This window comes from Eriocheir sinensis, chromosome 8 (assembly GCF_024679095.1).
Source record: "Eriocheir sinensis breed Jianghai 21 chromosome 8, ASM2467909v1, whole genome shotgun sequence".
In the NCBI taxonomy this organism is placed as follows: Eukaryota; Metazoa; Arthropoda; class Malacostraca; order Decapoda; family Varunidae; genus Eriocheir; species Eriocheir sinensis.
Window position 1 is genome coordinate 20281535 of NC_066516.1, and position 20000 is coordinate 20301534.

Consider the following 20000-nt stretch of genomic DNA (forward strand, 5'->3'; position numbering starts at 1 on the left):
TACTTTTTTTTACTACTTTTCTACTTCTACTCCTTCTACTTTTCCTTGGCTATACCTCCCCTTCGCTCTCTATTCCTTCCTCCTTCCCTTTACTTTTTTCTCTTCCTTTTTCTCTGCAACCTGTTTACTCTTTCTCGACCTTGTCCTCCTCTGTTTCCTTCCTCTATTTTCCTCCCTCTTAATCCTTGTCTTCACTCCTTTCCTCTCATTTCTTTTCCTATTTCCATCTTCTATCACTTTTTCCTTTTCTCTTCTTTTATTCCTTCTGTTACTTTCTTTCACGTCTTCTCCCATTCACATTTATTTCCTCACTTCTCCTTTCTAATCATTTACTCCTCTCTTCTTCCTTTAGTTTTCTTCTTTTTATTCCTCGTTCCTTCACTTTATTTCATCTTCTTTCATCCTTTCCTCCTCCTCCTCCTTTTATCCGTCCCGCCTTTCTCACCTACCTTTCTTAACACCTTTCTTCTTCTTCTACCTTTCCTTTTCTCTCTCTCTTCCTTTCTTCCTCAATGATTTATTCGTTTTAATGCGTCTCGATGGTGTCCGATTTTCATTATGATGGGAAAGAAAGTTGCGTGTGAAGGGAGGGAGGGGAGAAGGAGAGGAAGAGGGAGAGGGGAGAAGGAGAGGAAGAGGGAGGGGAGATAGGAAGGAGTGAGGAAGACAGAGGGAGTGATATATAGGGAAGATGGCAAAAAATAGAGGAAATATTGCAGATAAGGGGAAAGGAAAGGAGAAAGAGGAGGAGGAGGAGGAGGAGGAGGAGGAGGAGGAAGAAGATGGGGCAAGGGTGCAAATGAGGATGAAGAGAGACATGCAGATAAAAAGGGAATGTTAATGAGAGAGAGAGAGAGAGAGAGAGAGAGAGAGAGAGAGAGAGAGAGAGAGAGAGAGAGAGAGAGAGAGAGAGAGAGGAGGGGGAAGTGAAAATTATTAAAACTGAAAGAAAATAACGAGGAGAAAGAAGAGGAAGTGGAGAAGGAATAGAATGAAAAGACTGGTTCATTCCCTCTTCCTCTTCACACCCTCCTCCTCCTCCTCCTCCTCCTCCTCCTCCTCCAGATCTTTACTCATTGATTAGGTGGTTCAGTCTAATCAATATTTTGTCTCCGAAACTGAACCCAAACATGACAACCCGCGAGAGAGGGAGAGAGAGAGAGAGAGGAGGGGGAGGTGTGAGGGAAATATTGAGGGAAAGTGTGAAGGAAGAAAGGAAGAAAGGAAAGATGGTGTTCGTAGTTAAAAGAGGAAGGAAGGAAAGGAGGGAAAGTGTGGAGGAAGAAAGGAAGGAAGGGAAGTAGCGGTGAGGTATACAGGGGTGAAAATGTTGAGGGAGGAGAAGAGAAGGGAAGGAAGAAAATGGTGTTGGTTACGAAAGGAAGAAAGGGAAGTAGCGTTGAGGTATACAGGGGTGAAAAAGTGTAGAGGGAGGAAGGAAGAAAGGAAGGCAAATGGTGTTAGTTAAGAAAGGAAGGAAGGAAAGAACGAACGAAGTTAAGGTGACGAAGGAAGGGAAAAAGGAAGAGAGTGAAGTGAAGGAAGGAGTGAAGGGAGAGACAGTAGGAGGAGATATAATGGAAGAAGGAAAGACGGGGAAGGAAAGGAGTTAGGAAGACGAAGTGGAGAGAGACATGAAAAAATTAATAGCATAGAGGAATAGACGAAGGATGGAACAAAAGCTAAGGAAAGAAAATGGAATGATAGGAAGAGAAGGAAAGTAGTAAAGAAAAGGAGAAAGAAGAAAAATATAGAAAAGTTGTTGAACGTGAGGAAAGAAAAAGAGGAATAAAGAGAGAAAGGAAGTAGGTAAGAAGAAAAGGGAGGTAGTGGTGGAGGAATTTAGAGAAGCGAGGGGAGAGAAAGAGAGGAAGGATATGAGAGAGGGGAGAAAAGAAAGGAATGAAGGGAGTGAGGCAGAGCTAAAAAGAGATAGGAAGAAGGAAATATCGACAGTACACAAAAAAAGAAAATGCCGAAAATAGCCAGAGAGAGAGAGAGAGAGAGAGAGAGAGAGAGAGAGAGAGAGAGGTCATTAGTCAACATCAAAACAAAACCGAAACGCCATAGGAGAGAGAGAGAGAGAGAGAGAGAGAGAGAGAGAGAGAGAGAGAGAGAGAGAGAGAGAGAGAGAGAGAGGGGCGAAACTTTAAAAGAAAACAACAAAAATTAAGCGAATTAAACCGGATAAAAAAATATATATATAAAGGATAAAAGATGAGAAAGAAAGAAGAATGTAAACAAAAACAAACAAACAAAAAAAAGAAGCAGAAAAAAACTGCCACGTCAGCACATAAACGAGAGAGAGAGAGAGAGAGAGAGAGAGAGAGAGAGAGAGAGAGAGAGAGAGAGAGAGAGAGAGAGAGAGAGAGAGAGAGAGAGAGAGAGAGAGTATTGACGGGCACACACACACACACACACACACACACACAGGTAGCTCCGTTATTTAGTCACCTCTAATTAGGAAGATGAGGGGTGAGGGGGGAAGGAAGCCGGGGATGAATGGGGCAACGGGGCGAGGGCGAGGGGGAAGGGGAAAAAAAGGGGAGGACGAGAAGAATGAAAGGGAAGGAAGGAAAGAAGGGGAGAGGGACGGGGAAATAGGGGTGGAGACGAAGAAAGAAATATGGAAAGAATGAAAAGAGGAAGAAGAAGAAGGAGAAGGGGAAAAAAGGGGAGGAAGGAAAGAAGGGGAGAGGGACAAGGAAGAAGGGTGGACACGAAGAAAGAAATATGGAAAGAACGAAAGGAGGAAGAAGAAGAAGGGAAAAAAAGGGAAAGAACGAGAATAATGAACGGGAGGGAAGGAAGGGAAGGGAGGCAGGGAAAAAAAAGTGAGAAAAGGGTGGACACGTAGAAAATAATAAAGAAAAGAACGGAAAGAAGGAGAAAGGAAAAAAAAAGAAAAGGGAGAGAGGCAGAGAAACGAGGAGAAAAAAGGGGAGAAGTAAGAACAGAACGGGAAGAAGAAGGGGAAAGGGGAAGAAAGGGGAGGAAGTAAGGAAGGAAGGGTAGAGAGGCAGATAAAAAGAAGGGAGAAAGAAAGTGGACACAAAGAAAGGAATAGGAAAACAACGCGATGAAGAAGGGGAGAGGGGAAAAAAATGAGGTGGACGAGAAGAATGAAAGGGAAGGAAGGAAGGAAGGAAGGAAGGGGAGGACCAGAAGAAAGAAGGGGAGAGAAGGGTAGGAAAAAAGGGGAGAAAAAGGGGTGGATATGAAGAAAGGAATTAGTAAAGAAAGGAGAGAGAGAGAGAGAGAGAGAGAGAGAGAGAGAGAGAGAGAGAGAGAGAGAGAGAGAGAGAGAGTAAAGGGGAGAAAGAAGTGAAGAAAAATGAGGGACACGCCAAGACTGTTCAAGAGAGAGAGAGAGAGAGAGAGAGAGAGAGAGAGAGAGAGAGAGAGAGAGAGAGAGAGTCGAAGCTGGACAAAGCCGCGTAGGAACAACGACAGTCTAGTGGAGGAGGAGAAGGAGGAAGAGGAGGAGGGATAAAGAGGAGGAAAGCTTGAGAGCAAGTTGGAAAGGAGGCAGGAAAATGGAAAGCAAGAGGAGGAGGGTGGTGGAGGAAGAAGAGGAGACGGAGGAGGAGGAGGAGGAGGAGAGTTTCCATAGCTGTATGCATTGGATGGAGGAGGAGGAGGAGGGGAGAATCGGAAGAAAGAAATGGAGGAGGAAGAGAGAGAGAGGAGGGGGACAAGGAGAGGCAGGCTGGAGGAAGAAAGAAATGGAGGAGGAGGAGGAGGAGGAGGAGGAGAAGTGTTTTTTCCTCCCAGTTTGAATTCACGATAGTCTGAATTGTAAGAAAAAGAGGGGAAAGAAGAGGAGGAGGAGGAACGGGGTGGAAGAAGGGGCCGAAAAAAAAGAAGAAAAAAAAGGGGATGGTCCGATGGGCTCTTGGTCTGCTAATGGTCTCAGTGTCCCTTTAATCGATCCTCCTCCCATTAAACAGACGTGTATGCGTGGGCCTCAGTAGGTTTTTTTTTTTACGTTTATTTGTGTGTTTTTTGTACGTGGTTCTTGGTTCCTCAATGTCCAGTACTTGGTCTTATTGATAATTGGTCGTTTCCTATTTAAAAGTGTGTTTGGGTGTGGGTAGGAGGGGATGGGAGGGCGGGTTGTGTATATGTGTGTGTGTGTGTGTAAATATAGGTCGTTTTTACTTATATATTTGAGGTAATGCGATTGGTTATGTTCATTAATGTTTGTTCAGTATGTCTTGATTATTTTATATATATATTTTAGTCTAGTGTGATTAGTTACGTGTTCTTGTGTGTTCTGTGGTCTGGTCTTCTTTTGATAATGTTAGCTTTCAATTCTCAGTGGCTCTTCTAACTGATCTTTTTCCTCGGGTAATCAAGAAAGGTTTTGTCTTGGAATATTTAAGAGGTCAGGTCTGTCATAAGAACATAAGAGTCTGCACGAGGCCACCGGCAAGTATACAAGGGAGCTGCTCCTGTGAACCTAACCCCACTTAACGTCATGGTGCTGTGTGAGACGCTGAATAGGAGACTCGAAGAAAGGCGAACTGATTGACGCCTCGGTCGCCATTTATTGTTTGTTTGTCAGAAAGCCCCGACACACACAATAACAATGCTACAACACTTTACAGGTTTATATAAGACAACAGACGCTTATTCTCTCTCTCTCTCTCTCTCTCCTTCCCCGTAGTAACACACACGCAACACAACCGCAACCTGCAACATTTTTCTCGGTAACTCAACACAATTTTTTTTTATCTTTCCACAAACGCAAAAAATAAAAGGGTTTACTTCGCGACTTTCTCTCTCTCTCTCTCTCTCTCTCTCTCTCTCTCTCTCTAACCGTCACATATGCACCGTTTCTTAGGAGGAGGAGGAGGAGGAGAGGAGGACTGGGCGTGGGCGCTAGTGTGGGTATGGAGGTGAGACAGACAGACATTCAGAGAGAGAGAGAGAGAGAGAGAGAGAGAGAGAGAGAGAGTCAAGGCGATGGGCGGATATGGGCGGTTTGGGCGCGGCTGAGATCGAAAGTGAGAGTTGGAGAGAGAGAGAGAGAGAGAGAGAGAGAGAGAGAGAGAGAGAGAGAGAGAGAGAGAGAGAGAGAGAGAGAGAGAGAGAGAGAGAGAGAGAGAGAGAGAGAGAGAGAGAGAGAAATGAACTGGAGTAGAACTGGAGGTGGAGGAGATGGTGTTAGTGGTGGTGGTGGTGGTGTTGCAGGTAAAGATGTGGAGGTGGTGGTAGTGGTGGTGGTGGAGGAGGTGGAGGTGGGCGTGGACGAACATACATACATAAAGGGCGTGTGGGAGGGAGGAAGAGGGGAAGAAGGGAGGAGGAGGATGGGGGGAGCACCACCACCACCACCACCACACTGAGGAGGCAGCCCCATTCACAGTCCTCTGAAGTACGCATACAGCCAGACCATTAACCCGTGAAGCCTGCACTGAGGGGGGGGGGGGGGGCCGAAGGGAAGTGGGGAGCAGGAGGAAGGAGGAGGCTAGGAGGGGAGCTTGGGGATTGGGGAAGGGAGGTTGAGGCTATAGGGGGCTCTTGTAAGGGGGATGTGGAGTGAGGGGAGGAGGGGATAGAAGCTAGGGGGGCTGTAAGGGGACTGAGGGATTGAGAGGTGGAAATGGTAGAGGCTAGGGGGACTGGAAGGGGGCTGTGGGGATTGAGGGGAAGAGAAGGTAGTGTCTAGGGGAGGCTGGGGAAGTGAGGGGAAGAAAAGGGGGATGGAGGGACAACTATCACTTTCCCTCCCCACCAATCCCTTTTCAGAGTTCCCCTTCCCCATTTAATCCCCTTGGTAGGCCCCACCTTATGCCCAGACCACCCCATTTCTTACCTAAACTCCACCCCCCCCCCCTTCCTTGTACCCTCTTCTGCATAACCCCTTACCCCCACCCCCATACTTCACCTCTCCCCTCAGCCCCCACCTCCTCCCGCCCCCTTCCCACCGTCCATTGAAAGGCCGGGGAAGGCGAACAGGAAAATGGTTTTAGGCGAGTCTCCCCTGCACCGGCGCCTCCTTAATTGTGTCGCCGTTTCCAATGTTTGTTGAATCGCGGGCGTAAATCTCCTCCTCCTCCCACTCCTTCTCCTCCTCCTTTTTTTCTTTTGTTTTATTTTGCATGCGTGTTTTCTTTTTCTTTATTTTACTTTCCTTCGATTGTGGTAATTTTTTTTTTAGTTTCTTGTTTATTTTTATATTTTTATATTGGATTGGTTTTGTTGTGCTCCTCATTTTTTTCTTCTTATATTCCTTTACTCCTTTTAATTTCTTCATCTTCGTCCTTATCTCCTTCCTCCTTCGTCCTTTCGCTTTTCCTCATCAATACTTCTTCCTCCTTATCCTCCAACTCTTTCACTGCCTCCTCCTCCTCTTTCCTCCTTGTTGCCATCGCCATCGCCCCAACCGCCATTACGCCACCTCCAGACACCTCCTCCTCCTCCTCCTCCTCCTCCTCTTCCATTGCAAAACTTGGTCCCCGCCATTTTCTCGGCAAGTGACAACGATGCTTCTATAATTGTGAGGCACGCACACACACACACACACACACACACACACACACACACACACACACACACACAAATGCTTGATTTCTTACAAACGCGCATGTATGCTTGTATAGCTATGGATTTACACACACACACACACACACACACACACACACACACACACACACACACACACACACGCCATTCGCAGAACCTACAACGAAATTAAAAAGTTTTAGAAAGACGGACGAAAGAGAAAAAAAACATGGCTGTGCGAGATGGAGGACTCGGAGGAGGAGGAGGAGGAGAAGAGAGCAAGAGAAAGGCGAAAAAAGGGAGAGAATGAAGGAACGGAAAGGGAGAGGAGGAGGAGGAGGAGTGGGGGAGAGAGGAGAGGAGAGGGCGGCTGAGGTAGGTAAGGGCGTCGTCATTGATGGGGGAATATGCCGTGAAATTTAGAGCGATATTCAACAACAATTTCACAAGTAGAGAGAGAGAGTGAGTGAGGAGGAGGAGGAGGAGGAGGAGGAGGAGGAGGAGGAGGAAGGAAGGATTGAGTTGAGGGAGGAAGGGAGATCAGGGGGAGGGGGAGGAGTAGGGAGTTTCTGCACAGTGAGTGTATATGCAGCGCAGAAGAAGGAGGAGGAGGAGGAGGAGGAGGAGGAGGAGGAGGAGATGCCTTTGTGCCTGCCGTGGTAGTTATCCTGCCAGAGCCACGCACGTGAATGGAAGGCAAGGCGGCACTTATTATTATTATTATTATTATTATTATTATTATTATTATTATTATTATTATTATTATTGTTGTTGTTGTTGTTGTTGTTGTTGTCCTTATCTTCTATTCTTTTCTTCATATGTTTCTTCTTTTCTGCTTCGTCTTTTTATCGTTCTCATTTATCATTATCATCAACATCTTCCTTTTCTTCAACATTCTCTTCCTGCTCCTCCTCACCCTCCTTATATATGTTCCTCTTCTTTCTTCCTTTTTTTCGATTTCTTCTTCTTTTTCGTCTTTTTATCGTTCTCATTTATCAGTATCATCAACATCTTCCTTTTCTTCAACATTGTCTTTCTCCTCCTCCTCCTCCTCCTTATATATGTTCCTCTTCTTTCTTCCTTTTTTTCGATTTCTTCTTCTTTTTATCGTTCTCATTTATCAGTATCACCAACATCTTCCTTTTCTTCAACATTGTCTTTCTGCTTCTCCTCCTCCTCCTTATATGTGATTCGCTTTTTTCTTCCTCTTCTTCGATTTCTTCTTTTTCGTCTTTTTATCGTTCTCATTTATCATCATCATTATCATCAACATATTCCAACCCTTTTTGCCATCCTTCCTCCTCCTCCTCCTCCTCCTCCTCCTCCTCCTCGTTATATTCCCACGCCGCGCCACTTTCTCCCTCGTTAAAAAGGGACGACTCATAATGCACGTAAAGAAAGAGAGAAAGGAAAGCAAAAAGAAAAGAAAGGGAGGAAGAGAGGAAGGGAAAAAAAGGGGGGGGCGATGCAGAGGTATAAAGTCACGCACTGTACATGTATATAGAGTGAAAATAAAACACACACACACACACACACACACACACACACACACACACACACACACGAGCTACCTGCCTGTATACACCACCACCGACCAAACAAAGTCGCACGTATTCCTGGAAACACACACACACACACACACACACACACACACACACACACACACACACACACCTCCAGAATTAATACTGAGCCAAGAATGAGTTTGCAAGCGAGTTACTGTGCACTGGGCCTTGTTGGGAGAGAGAGAGAGAGAGAGAGAGAGAGAGAGAGAGAGAGAGAGAGTAAGGGGAGGGGGTCAAGTAGTGAGTGGAAGGGTGGGGGAGGGCTGGAGTTAAGATTTGAAGTGGACTGGAGAGAGAGAAAGAGAAAGAGAGTGAGAGGTGGAGGAGAGGGAGTGGGAGAGGGAGGAAGAAGAGGAGTGGGGAAGGGAGGAGTGGATTCGCCTGAGTAGAAAACTGGAGAGAGAGAGAGAGAGAGAGAGAGAGAGAGAGAGAGAGAGAGAGAGAGAGAGAGAGAGAGAGACTACTGTGTGTGTCTGTGTGTGTGTGTGTGTTCGTCGTCTTTGTGTCTGTGTGGACATAGTGTGGCAGAGAGACTGATGGCCGGGAGGTTACAGAGAGAGAGAGAGAGAGAGAGAGAGAGAGACTGTGAATAAACTCCGATACAAACAGACCTAATGCTACTCTCTCTCTCTCTGCACGACTCTCGAAGGCTAACTTAAGCAAATATTTTAATGTTGGTTCCTCTGTTTACACAAGTCCCAGTCGCTACTCTCCTCCTCCTCCTCCTCCTCCACCTCCTCCTCCTCCTCCTCCTCCTCCTCCTCCTCCTCCTCTTCGTTCCTTCCTTCCTTGCTTCCTTCCTTCCTTTCTTCCTTCCTTCCCTGCTCTAAGGTATTGGGTTGTATAGATTCTGACCGTCCTGTATCGACATAATATATAAATCCATTGACGTCTCTCTCTCTCTCTCTGCTACCTGGCCTTATGCTTCTCTATTGATTCTTTCCTTCCCTCCTCCTCTTAGCGTCCGTCCGTCTAGCTCTCCTCCTCCTCCTCCTCCTCCTCCTCCTCCTCAGGCTGGCCTCTCTCTCTCTCTCTCTCTCTCTCTCTCTCTCTCTCTCTCTCTCTCTCTTTCCTGCATGTGCGTCGAGGGAGAATTACATACATACATACATACAAACAGGCACATTCATTCATACATACTATTCATTCACACTTACTTATTATTGTGTATGTGTGTGTGTGTGTGTGTGTGTGTGTGTGTGTGTGTCATTTCGAGATGGAGAAACAGGAGGAGGAGGAAGAGTAGGATGATCATGAACAGGAGGAGGAGGAGGAGGAGGGGGAAGAGGAGGAGGAGGAGGAGGAGGAGTATATTTAATGAGCTCAAGGAATAATACTTGGTTGAAGACAGGCAGGAAAGGAGGAGGAGGGAGGGAGGGAAGGAGGGAGGGAGAGACAAAGATATATTGGAAAGAAATGGAAGTAAATGCGCGTTATTGGAATTATATATATTTGTCCGTCTCTCTCTCTCTCTCTCTCTCTCTCTCTCTCTGTCCGTCGTATACTATCAAGAACAGTGTGTGTGTGTGTGTGTGTGTGTGTGTGAATTTCTTGCTGTATATTTATTTGTCAGAGTTTATCTTTCTGTTCGTATTTACACAGCATCACTTACTGCTGCCTCTCACGCACACACACACACACACACACACACACACACTCACACACACTTCACAAAATAGCAATAACAACATCTTGAACCTCTACTACATGACCACCACCACCACCACCATTATCACCATCATAACTACCACCACCATCTCCGCCTCACCCCCCCCTACCACCCTTCAGCAAACCTTTTGGGACTCTACATCTTCAAGTCTTCGATAATTAAATGCTAAAGATTATCATTCTCATTGTCTTCAGGAGATGCTACTGCCTACCATCTTCTCCTTCCTTCCCCTCTTCCTTCCCGTTCTCCGTTTCGTCTTCTTCCTCTTCCTCCTTTTCGTTTCCTTCCTCTACCTCCTCCTCCTCCGTTTCGTTTTTGTCCTTCTTCGTCTCTCGTTTTTCTTCACCGTTTCTTCTTCTTCCTTCCTCTTCCTCCTTTTCGTTTTCTTCCTCTACCTCCTCCTTCGTTTCGTTTTCGTCCTTCTTCGTTTGTTTTTCCTTCCCCTTCCTCCTTTTCGTTCCCTTCCTCTACCTCCTCCTCCGTCCTACTTCGCCCTTCTCTGTCTCTAGTTTTTCTTCACCTTTTCTTCTTCTTCCTCCTCCTCCTCCTCCTTCGAACCCAGATTGAAAAGAATTGACAAGATGTATTTTCCTTGTGTAATTAATAGGTTTCCTCCGTCTTCTCCTCCTGCACCTTCCTCCTCCGCCTCCTCCATGGTCCCTCTCCTTCCCTCCTACCCATTCTTTTTTCTTCTCTCTCTCTCTCTCTCTCTCTCTCTCTCTCTCTCTCGTATGTTGTTTTCCTTTTCTATTCTCTTTTCCTCCTTTCGTTCTTTCTCTACTCCATATTTTTCTTTCCCTCCTTTCTCTCATTTATTTCTCCTCCTCTTCCTCTTTCTTCACTGTCTACTTCATCCCATCCTTTATCTTTCTCCTCTTGCTCTTCTTCCTCTTCCTCCTTCTGCTCCCTCTTCTCCTTCTCTTGTTTCCCTTCAGACCTCGGAGAAGCAATTTTCTTCCCCTTTCCTTCACTCGTGTGTGTGTGTGTGTGTGTGTGTGTGTGTGTGTGTGTGTGTGTGTGTGTGTGTGTGTGTGTGTGTGTGTGTGAAATGAATAACGCACACTGTACATACACATACGGAAGCTTCCCTCCACTCTTTGCCTTCATCTCCTCCTCCTCCTCCTCCTCCTCCTCCTCCTGCACACTGACCAGCGTCCTGTATACTTTGTTGCAATAACCTTTATTGAGTGTTTGCTTAATTCTCTCTCTCTCTCTCTCTCTCTCTCTCTCTCTCTCGGTTATGATGACAGTGACTAAGACATTTTTATAAAGGAGGAGGAGGAGGAGATGAAGGAGCCTTGGTTGAGCATGCTACTTCACCCTCCTCCTCCTCCTCCTCCTCCTCCTCCTCCTCCTCTCCTTCGTTCTCGTCAATTAGCAACTCGAGTCAACGCTAAAAATCACGAATTGTTATGAGGCATTTTTTCCCTCCATTTTCTCTCTCTCTCTCTCTCTCTCTCTCTCTCTCTCTCTCTCTCTCTCTCTCTCTCTCACACACACACACACACACACACACGGCTCGGAAGGGGAGTCGGGTCCTCGGGCGGAGGGAAATATCAATTAGGGACCGGCATTCACGAAGAGGAGGAGGAGGAGGAGGAGGAGGAGGAGGAGGAGGAGGAGGAGGCGCAGAAGGAGGAGGAGGAGGAGGTGGCTATACGAAAACTGCGTTACCATTAGTGGCAAGTGTTTGGGCGAGAGAGGCAAGTACCTACCTCCTCCTCCTCCTCCTCCTATTCCTCCTCCTCCTCCTCCTTCTTCGCGAGACCAGTGCTGGGAGGACAATGGAACCACCGCCCGGAGCAACACGCCCAATGAGAGAGAGAGAGAGAGAGAGAGAGAGAGAGAGAGAGAGAGAGTCACTGTATGGATTTATCACAGCAGTTTTCAGTGTGTGTTTGTTACAGAGAGAGAGAGAGAGAGGCAGGAAGTGGCACCAGTGACTCATGTTTGTGGCACTCAAGGCTTGGCACTGGCACGCCCCCACCACCATCACCACCACCACCACCACCACCATCACCACCACCATCACCTTCACTATCCACACCATCACCATTACTCACTATCAGTCATAATTATACTTAAACACCATCAGCCCCCACCATCACTAGCACCACCTACCACCACTCACTGTCACCATCACTCACTATCTCCTATAATTCCACTTGTACAACACCATCATCACCACTAACATTACCACCACCACCACCCTCATCACCATTACTGTTCCCACCACCATCACCACCACTCACTGTCACTCACAATTCTATTTATCCAACACCACTATCATCACCATCAGTACCATCTCCATCACCTTCACCACCCACTTTTTCCTTCCTTTTTTCCTCCTTTGTTAAATTTTTTCATTCCTCATTTTTTTCCCTCTCTTCCTTTCTTTCTTTCCTCTCTTCATTCCCTCCTTCCTTTTTCCTTTTGCTTCGTCCCTCATTTCTTTCCTTCTATTCCGTCTTTCCCTTCTTCGCTTATCATTTCCTCATACACCCTTTTTTCCCTCCTGCTTTTCTATTTTCATCTCTCTCTCTCTCTCTCTCTCTCTCTCTCGTCCGTCTTTTATTTTATTTTCTCTTTAATTTTTAATACGTTATGAGGGCAGTCGTAAAATGCGCAGTGGTCTCTCTCTCTCTCTCACACACACACACACACACACACACACACACACACACACACACACACACACTTAATCACAAACATCACCACTCATACATCACAAGACACTCCTTCACCACACTCATACCCTCATCACACAACATCCATCACTACACCCATATACTCTTCACCACACCTTCATCGATTTCACTTCATATTCATCACTATCTTATGCCACACCATCATCACCACCGTCACCACACCCATCATCACCACACTTAATCACACCCTCAAAACTCCCTCTCCCTTTCCCCCCTCCTCTCCCCTATCCTCCCTCCCCTCCCCTTTTCCCCCTTCCCTCCCCTTACCCCCTCTCCTCCCCTTTCCCCTTCCCCTCCCCTTTCCCCCAACACACAAAACACTCACATTGCCACACACACAGGAGGAGGAGGAGGACACACACACACACACACACACACACACACACACACACACACACACACACACACACACACTTGCCCTCATACCACATCCACAACTCTCACTTTCACTCCGATCTCACCATATCCTTCTTACACCCATCGACTCACCCTTCACCCATCACTCCCTCCTCACAGCCTCACACCCATACACCCTGAATCACCATACCCTTTAAACCATTACTCTATCCCCCATTCCATACCACACCCCTTCTCGCTCCTTCATATATTTGCGCCCACACACACCCTTTCATGCACACCCTGTCACCCTGTCACCCTCCCATCACCCCATTCCACCTTCTCTCCCCCATTCCCTTAGATTGACATGCCCTTCCTCCACCCTCACATTGCACACCCCAAGATATTCATAAAAACTCTTCTTTCTCCTCCTCCTCCTCCTCCTCCTCCTCCCCTTCGTCGGTGTCCCCGCATCTCCCCGCCTCGCCTGACCACCCCGGAGTGTGTGGTCTTAACGTAATGGGGAGGAGTAAAACTTGACAGCTTTATCTCCCCATAATGATCGCGCCCCGAGAGTTATTGCCATGGAGGAGGAGGAGGAGGAGGAGGAGGAGGAAAAGTTCGAGTCGAGGAGAAGGAGGAGGAGGAGTGACCTTGTTGACTTCTTCCACTCCATCTCATCCGTATGCCTCAGGAGAGTGGAGGAGGAGGAGGAGGTGGTGGTGGTGGTGGTGGTGATGGTTGTGGTGGTGGTGGTGCTGGAGAAGGGATTTTGATGGAGGAGAGGTCAAAGAGGAGGAGGAATGTGAAGGAATAATTTAGGGGGAAAAAAAGGAAAGGGGTTTTGAGGGGGGAGAGGGGAGGGGAAGCGTTGATGTGCTTGGGGAGTAAAGATAGACGATGGGGAATGGGGAGTTTTTGGGAAGTGGTGAAGGTGTAGGGGAAGAAATGAGGAGGTTGTAGGGGAAGGGGAGGGGAAGGGAGGAGGTCTGGTCGGGGAAGAAAGGGAAAGGTGGAAGAGGAAGAAGGTGAAGTGGATGTAAAAGAAAGAAGTGAGGTGGTGGTGGAGATTTGGTGAGGAAGGATGTGGAACGGTGGTGGTGAGGTGGAGTGCTGGTGATGAGGTGGGGGGAGAAGGTGGAGCGGAGGTGAAGAGGGGGGTGATGGAATGGTGGTGAGGATGTGGTGAATATGTTGCAAGGTGGGTGGTGTTGGTGGGGAGGATGTGGTGAGGTGGTGGTGGTGTTGAAGATTTATGAGATTTGCGTTTTATTATTTAATTGTAATGGTTTGTGGTGATGATGGTGGTGGTGAGGCGGAACGATGATAGGTAGTGGTGGTTGTTTTTCCTCTTCTTTTTCATCTCCATCTTCTCCAATGCACATCATCTTCAGTCTCTCTTCACCACACCACAACCACTACATCTCCACTGCAACACCACCACCTTCAATCCCTTTTCCTCACCACTACTCTTACAACACCACCTTCAATCCCCCTTCAACACCACAACCACTACAACTCCACTGCAACACCACCACCTTCAATCCCTTTTCCTCACCACTACTCTTACAACACCACCTTCAATCCCCCTTCAACACCACTGCCACTACAACTCCACTGCATCATCACCACTTCACCACCACCCTCAGTCCCCCCTTCACCACACCACCAACACCACGACACCACCACTGTTTCACCACATTCTATCCCCCTTCACCTCTACTTCATCACCACAACACCACCACTGCCAGACAGACCACCACCTCTTTACGTTGGCCGTTTGTTAAGCCGGCAGTGAGCTTTTTACAGGGTGTGTCAGGATGTATTGTGGCGGAGGAGGTGCCACACACGATGCCTCCTCCTCCTCCACCTCCCCTAAGCCCCGCGTCAGCACCTAAGCAGATAATAGTTAGCCATCTTTTCGTATTGAGGAGCTGCGTCTATTTATATTACCTTTGGCACCACCGTCTCTCTCTCTCTCTCTCTCTCTCTCTCTCTCTCTCTCTCTCTCTCTCTCTCTCGCTGTGAAGGTTGTTTTGGTCAGGTGTGGTGGAGTGAGGAAGGGAGAGAGAGAGAGAGTGAGAGAGGGAGGAGGGGAGGGGATTAGAAAAGGGGAGGGGAGAGGAAGAGGGGAGCTGAGTTTGTGATGGAGGAAGGAAAGCGAAATGGGTGGTGGTGATGGACGATTCTCCCTCCTCCTCCTCCTCCTCCTCCTCCCTGTCCACTTTTTCCCTTCCTTACTCTTCCTGTCTCCCTCTTCTTCTTTTTCACCTCATTCCTACTGCCGCTCTTCCTTTTGCTCCTCCTCCTCCTCTTCCTAATGCTGCCTCCCTTCCTTTTACTTCTCCTCCTCCTCCTCCTCCGCGTCCTCTTCTTTCCTCCCATTCTCTTCCCTTATTCTCCAGCCTCTCTCACTTCTGTTTTTTGTCCTCATTTTCCTCTTCTACATCACCACTACCACAATCACCACCACCACCATCACCACCACCACCACCACGATCACATTCATCACCATAAATTATCAGAAGAGTATTTTTTCGTCTGCAACTCCAACGATACCATCATCAGAACTGTCATCGTATAACACACACACACACACACACACACACACACACACACACACACACACACACACACCACTGTACATATATCTGGCCGACCATATCTTGTGTGTGTCTGGTTTATATAAAGGCTGGCGTGGGCGTGAGGGCGGGGTGGATGGGGGGAGGGGGGTGGAGGATTGAGGGGGGGTGGAGGAAGAAGGGGGGGGAGGCAATTTATGAATGAGGGTGTGTATAGTGAGGAGGAGGAGGAGGAGGAGGAGGAGGAGATGAGTTGGTGTCGACAGCTGCTGGAGGGACAGGTGTGTGTGTGTGTGTGTGTGTGTGTGTGTGTGTGTGTGTGTGTGTGTGTGTGTGTGTACATTGAAATACGTACACAACCAGGAAACACTCAAATGGTAACATGTAATTCCTCCGTTTTGTTTTTGTTTTTGTTTTTTGTTGTCATATTTTATTCTCATTTCCCTCTCCCTCTCTCCTCCCTCCCTCCCTCCCTCCCTCCCTCTGTGAACAAGTGTATTCAAATGATGATGGACGTACGGGAGATAGTAATGAGGGAGGAGGAGGAGGAGGAGGAGGAGGAGGATGAGGAGGATGGCATGTGTTTATGAGGGAAGAGTCATTTGGGAGTGATGCAGAGAGAGAGAGAGAGAGAGAGAGAGAGAGAGAGAGAGAGAGAGAGAGACTGCATAACCACATCACTATATACATTTCCTCTTCTTCCTCTTCCTCCTCCTCCTCCACCTTCTCTTATCCGGTTCTTCCATTTTCCATCATCTTCTCTTCTTCTCATTCGTTAGGGAGGATGTGGAGAAGTGGAGAAGGGGAGGCTGTGGGGGTGGAGACGTGCGATGGATGGGAAAGATGATGGGGGAGAGAGGGGGGGAAGGAAAGAAGGTGGGGAAGCATGGCGGGGAAGAAAAGATGGATGGGAGGTGAGAGAGAGCGATGGTGAAGGTTGATGGGGACGTTTTGGGGGTGGTTGGGGTCGAGGGGGGGGGTGAGGGTTGTGGTGGGGAGGTTGTTGTTTTGGTTCCTTTTTAGGGCGTGGGGGTGGAGGGTGGAGGAAGGTGGAGCTTAGTTTCTTGTGTGGAGGTGAATGTGGAGTGGTTGGGGAGGAATGGTGGGGATGAAGAGTGGGAGAGATGTGGTAGGGAAGGAAAGTGGAAGAGAATTACTGGGGAGGAAAAGTTAAGTGGTCGGAGGAAAAGTGGAGACGTGGAAGAGGAAAATGTGTGGTAGTGGTGGAAAAAGAAGAGTGGAGGGGAGATATGGTGGGGAGGAGAGGTGGGGAAGATGTGGTAGGGAGGAGAGGAGGTATTAAGTGGTGGGGAGGAGGAGGGGAAGAAATGGTGGGGAGAGGAGGTGGGGAAGAAATGGTGGGGAGGAGAGGTGGGGAAGAAATGGTGGGGAGGAGAGGTGGGGAAGAAATGGTGGGGAGGAGAGGTGGGGAAGAAATGGTGGGGAGGAGAGGTGGGGAAGAAATGGTGGGGAGGAGAGGTGGGGAAGAAATGGTGGGGAGGAGAGGTGGGGAAGAAATGGTGGGGAGAGGAGGTGGGGAGGAGAGGTGGGGAAGAAATGGTGGGGAGAGGAGGTGGGGAGGAGAGGTGGGGAAGTGCCAAAACCAACAGAACGAGGGAGGTCACGAGTGTAGCGTGGCGCCCTTTCTTCCTCCTCCTCCTCCTCCTCCTCTAACTATTATTGGCCATGCTGAGGGGACATTTCCGTCTTCCCCTCTCCTCCCCTCATCTCCCCTCACTTCCCCTCATCTCCCCTACCTTCCCTTCCCCTCCCTTCCCCTCATCTCCCCTCCCTTCCCTCTATAGTCTATATCATCCTCTCGCTCTTCAACTCCCCTCACTTCCCCTCATCTCCCCTACCTTCCCTTCCCCTCCCTTCCCTCTATATCATCCTCTCCCTCCTCTCTTTTCCCCTCATCTCCCCTCACTTCCCCTCATCTCCCCTACCTTCCCTTCCCCTCCCTTCCTCTATCATCCTCCTCCTCCCTTTCCCCTCATCTCCCCTCACTTCCCCTCATCTCCCCTACCTTCCCTTACCCTCCCTTCCCTCTATATCATCCCTCCTCTCCTCCTTTCCCCTCCTTCCCCTCATCTCCTCACCTTCCCCTCCCTCCCATATCATCCCCCCTCTCCATTCCTCTCCTTTTCCCTCACTTCCCCTTTCATCTCCATACCTCCCTTCCCCTTCATCATCCCTTCCATCCCCCTCTCCTTTCCCCCCCATTCCCCTCCTTTTCCTTCTCTATCCTCCCCTCACTTTCCTCCTCACTCAATTTACCTCCTCCCTTTTACCTCCCCTTTCCTTTCCTTCCCCATTCTTCCCTTCCCTTCCTCTCTCTTCTTCTCTTCTCCCATTTCTTGTTCCTTTCCTTCTCCCTTCCTTTCCCTTTTTTTCGGGTGTCTTCCATCCCTCCCTCATTTCCTCTTCCTCCTTCCTTCCTCTTCCTTTCTCCTTCATTTATTTCTACACTTCCTCTTATTTTCTTCTCCTTCCTCTTCTTTCTTCCTTTCTTCCTTTATTCCATATTCTTCCTTTCACCCTAAGAGAGAGAGAGAGAGAGAGAGAGAGAGAGAGAGAGAGAGAGAGAGAGAGAGAGAGAGAGAGAGAGAGAAATTTAGCCCCACACACAAGCTCTTGCATATAAATAAAAAAAAAAGAGAAATCCTTCCTTCCTTCCTTCTTTCCTTCCTTTACTCTCTAACAGCTTAACTATCCAATATATTCCTGTAGCTACACGTTAATCATATCCCTCCCTCCCACCTTCCCCCCTCCCTCCCACCTTCCCCTCCCCACTCCCCCCTCCGTACCTTAACACCTGTCCGTGCCATAAACTCCATTACGCATAATTAAGACAGGTAATTAATTGTCCCTTTCATCTCTTTAGTCGCTCATTATCATTTTGCCTCGACTGGCTTTTAGTTATTATTATTATTATTATTATTATTATTAGTAGTAGTAGTAGTAGTAGTAGTAGTAGTAGTAGTAGTAGTAGGAGGAGGAGGAGGAGGTCATCTATTTATATTTTACATTTTTTTTTCCATTCATCAACTTGAACATTTATCTCTTTTCGTCATTGTTTTTGTTTGTTTTTGTATTTGTTTGTTTGCTTTATACTCTGGTCCGTTGCTCATCCATTATTTTTCCATTCATCTCTATTTTTACATATCTGCTTTTTCAACATTCATCTCCTTTCATCTTCATAGTTACTGTTGTTTGTTTGTTTGTTTACTGTATGGCGTCTGTTTGTTTATCCATCGCTACGTATATACCGACGCCTTTGTTCGTCTGTTTGTGCGTGCATTAAGCTTTGTTTGTCTCTTCACAGGTAAGCGAGGACAGGTGGGCGGCGTGAAGGGCGTGTACAGGTAGGCTCAGGTGTGTCTGGCTAATGAGGCAGGTGAGGGGGGGGGGGGGAGTGGGAAGGAAGAGTTTGCCATCGAGGGGAAGGGAGAATAGGAAGAGAGAAAAGGTAGGTGGTATGGAGGTGGCAGGAAGGAAGGGTTCTATTGAGGGGAAGGGAGAGGAAGAAGAGATGGGGAGGTGGAAGAAAGAAGGGATGTGAAGGGGAGGCAGGGGAGAGGTAGAGAGAAGGAAGAGTACTGTTGAGGGGAAGGGAGATGAGAAACAGATGAACGGGGGAGGTAGAAAACGGAAGATAGGGGAAGGGGAGGCAGGGGGTGGGGAGAAGGAAGACTGCTGTTGAGGAAAGGGGGAGGAGGGAGAGAGAAGAGGTAGATGATGGGGAGAGGTGGAAGAAGGAAGAGAGGGAAAATGGAGGCAAGATAAGAGGAAGGGGAGAAAGAAGGAAGAGAGAAGAGAAGAGGTAGATGATGGGGAGAGGTGGAAGAAAGAAGAGAGGGGAAAGGGAGGCAAGATAAGGGGAAGGTGAAAAGGAAGGAAGTGGAGGAAGAGAGAAGAGAAGAGGTAGGTGAAAGTGGAGTTGGAATGAAGAAGAGAAGAGGAGGGAGAAAGAAGAGTGCGAAATGAAGAGGAAAGGAGAGGAGGAAGAGAAGAAAGAGGTGGAGAGAAGCAAATTAAAAGTTGGTATATAATTGAAAGGTGTGAAATCAGTCATCGTGAAAGAAAGGGGAAGGAAAAATAGGGAGGAAAGAGGGAGAAAAAAAAATGGTGAATACAGGAGGAAAGAGAGGAAAGAGGAAGTGGAGAGGGAAAGGAAGAGATATGGGGGGGGGGGGGAGAAATAAAACCAATCCTTCAAAACCGTGTGTGTGTGTGTGTGTGTGTGTGTGTGTGTGTGTGTGTGTGTGTGTGTGTGTGTGTGTGTGTGTGTGTGTGTTAGGTGTTTGACCCTGGTGCACATGTGTGAGCGAAGGAAAAAGATGGCTGGAGGAGGAGGAGGAGGAGGAGGAGGAGGAGGCAGGCATGAATGAAGAGAATGAGAGGGGAGGTATAATAGATGAATGTGGAGGGGAGAGGAGATGGATGGGGAGGAGGAGGAGGAGGAATGTTTTGGGAGGTAGAGAAGCACACCTGCACAATCTAGTAGGGAGGAGAGGGAAAGAAAGAGGGGAGAGAAGGGAGATGAATGAGAGGAGGAGAGGGGAGATGAGTGAGGGGAGGAGAGGGGAGATGAGTGAGGGGAGGAGAGGGAGAAGGGAGAGGAAGGGAG

At 48.0% G+C, this 20000-nt stretch overlaps 1 protein-coding gene across 2 annotated transcripts in view; it reads left to right on the forward strand.

Annotated features, from left to right (window-relative positions):
• The window catches only part of LOC126995657 (protein pangolin, isoforms A/H/I/S-like), a 123981-nt gene that overhangs the window by 69575 nt on the left and 34406 nt on the right, over window positions 1–20000 (forward strand). The window contains exon 4 of one of the 2 annotated variants that reach the window (XM_050855426.1): window positions 18696–18737. The exons of the other annotated variant lie outside the window; for it this stretch is intronic. Coding sequence (XP_050711383.1) covers window positions 18696–18722 — 27 coding nt within the window. The 3' untranslated portion in view covers window positions 18723–18737. Of the gene's footprint in view, window positions 1–18695; window positions 18738–20000 lie in introns of those variants that run through there. 2 annotated transcript variants of the gene reach the window in all.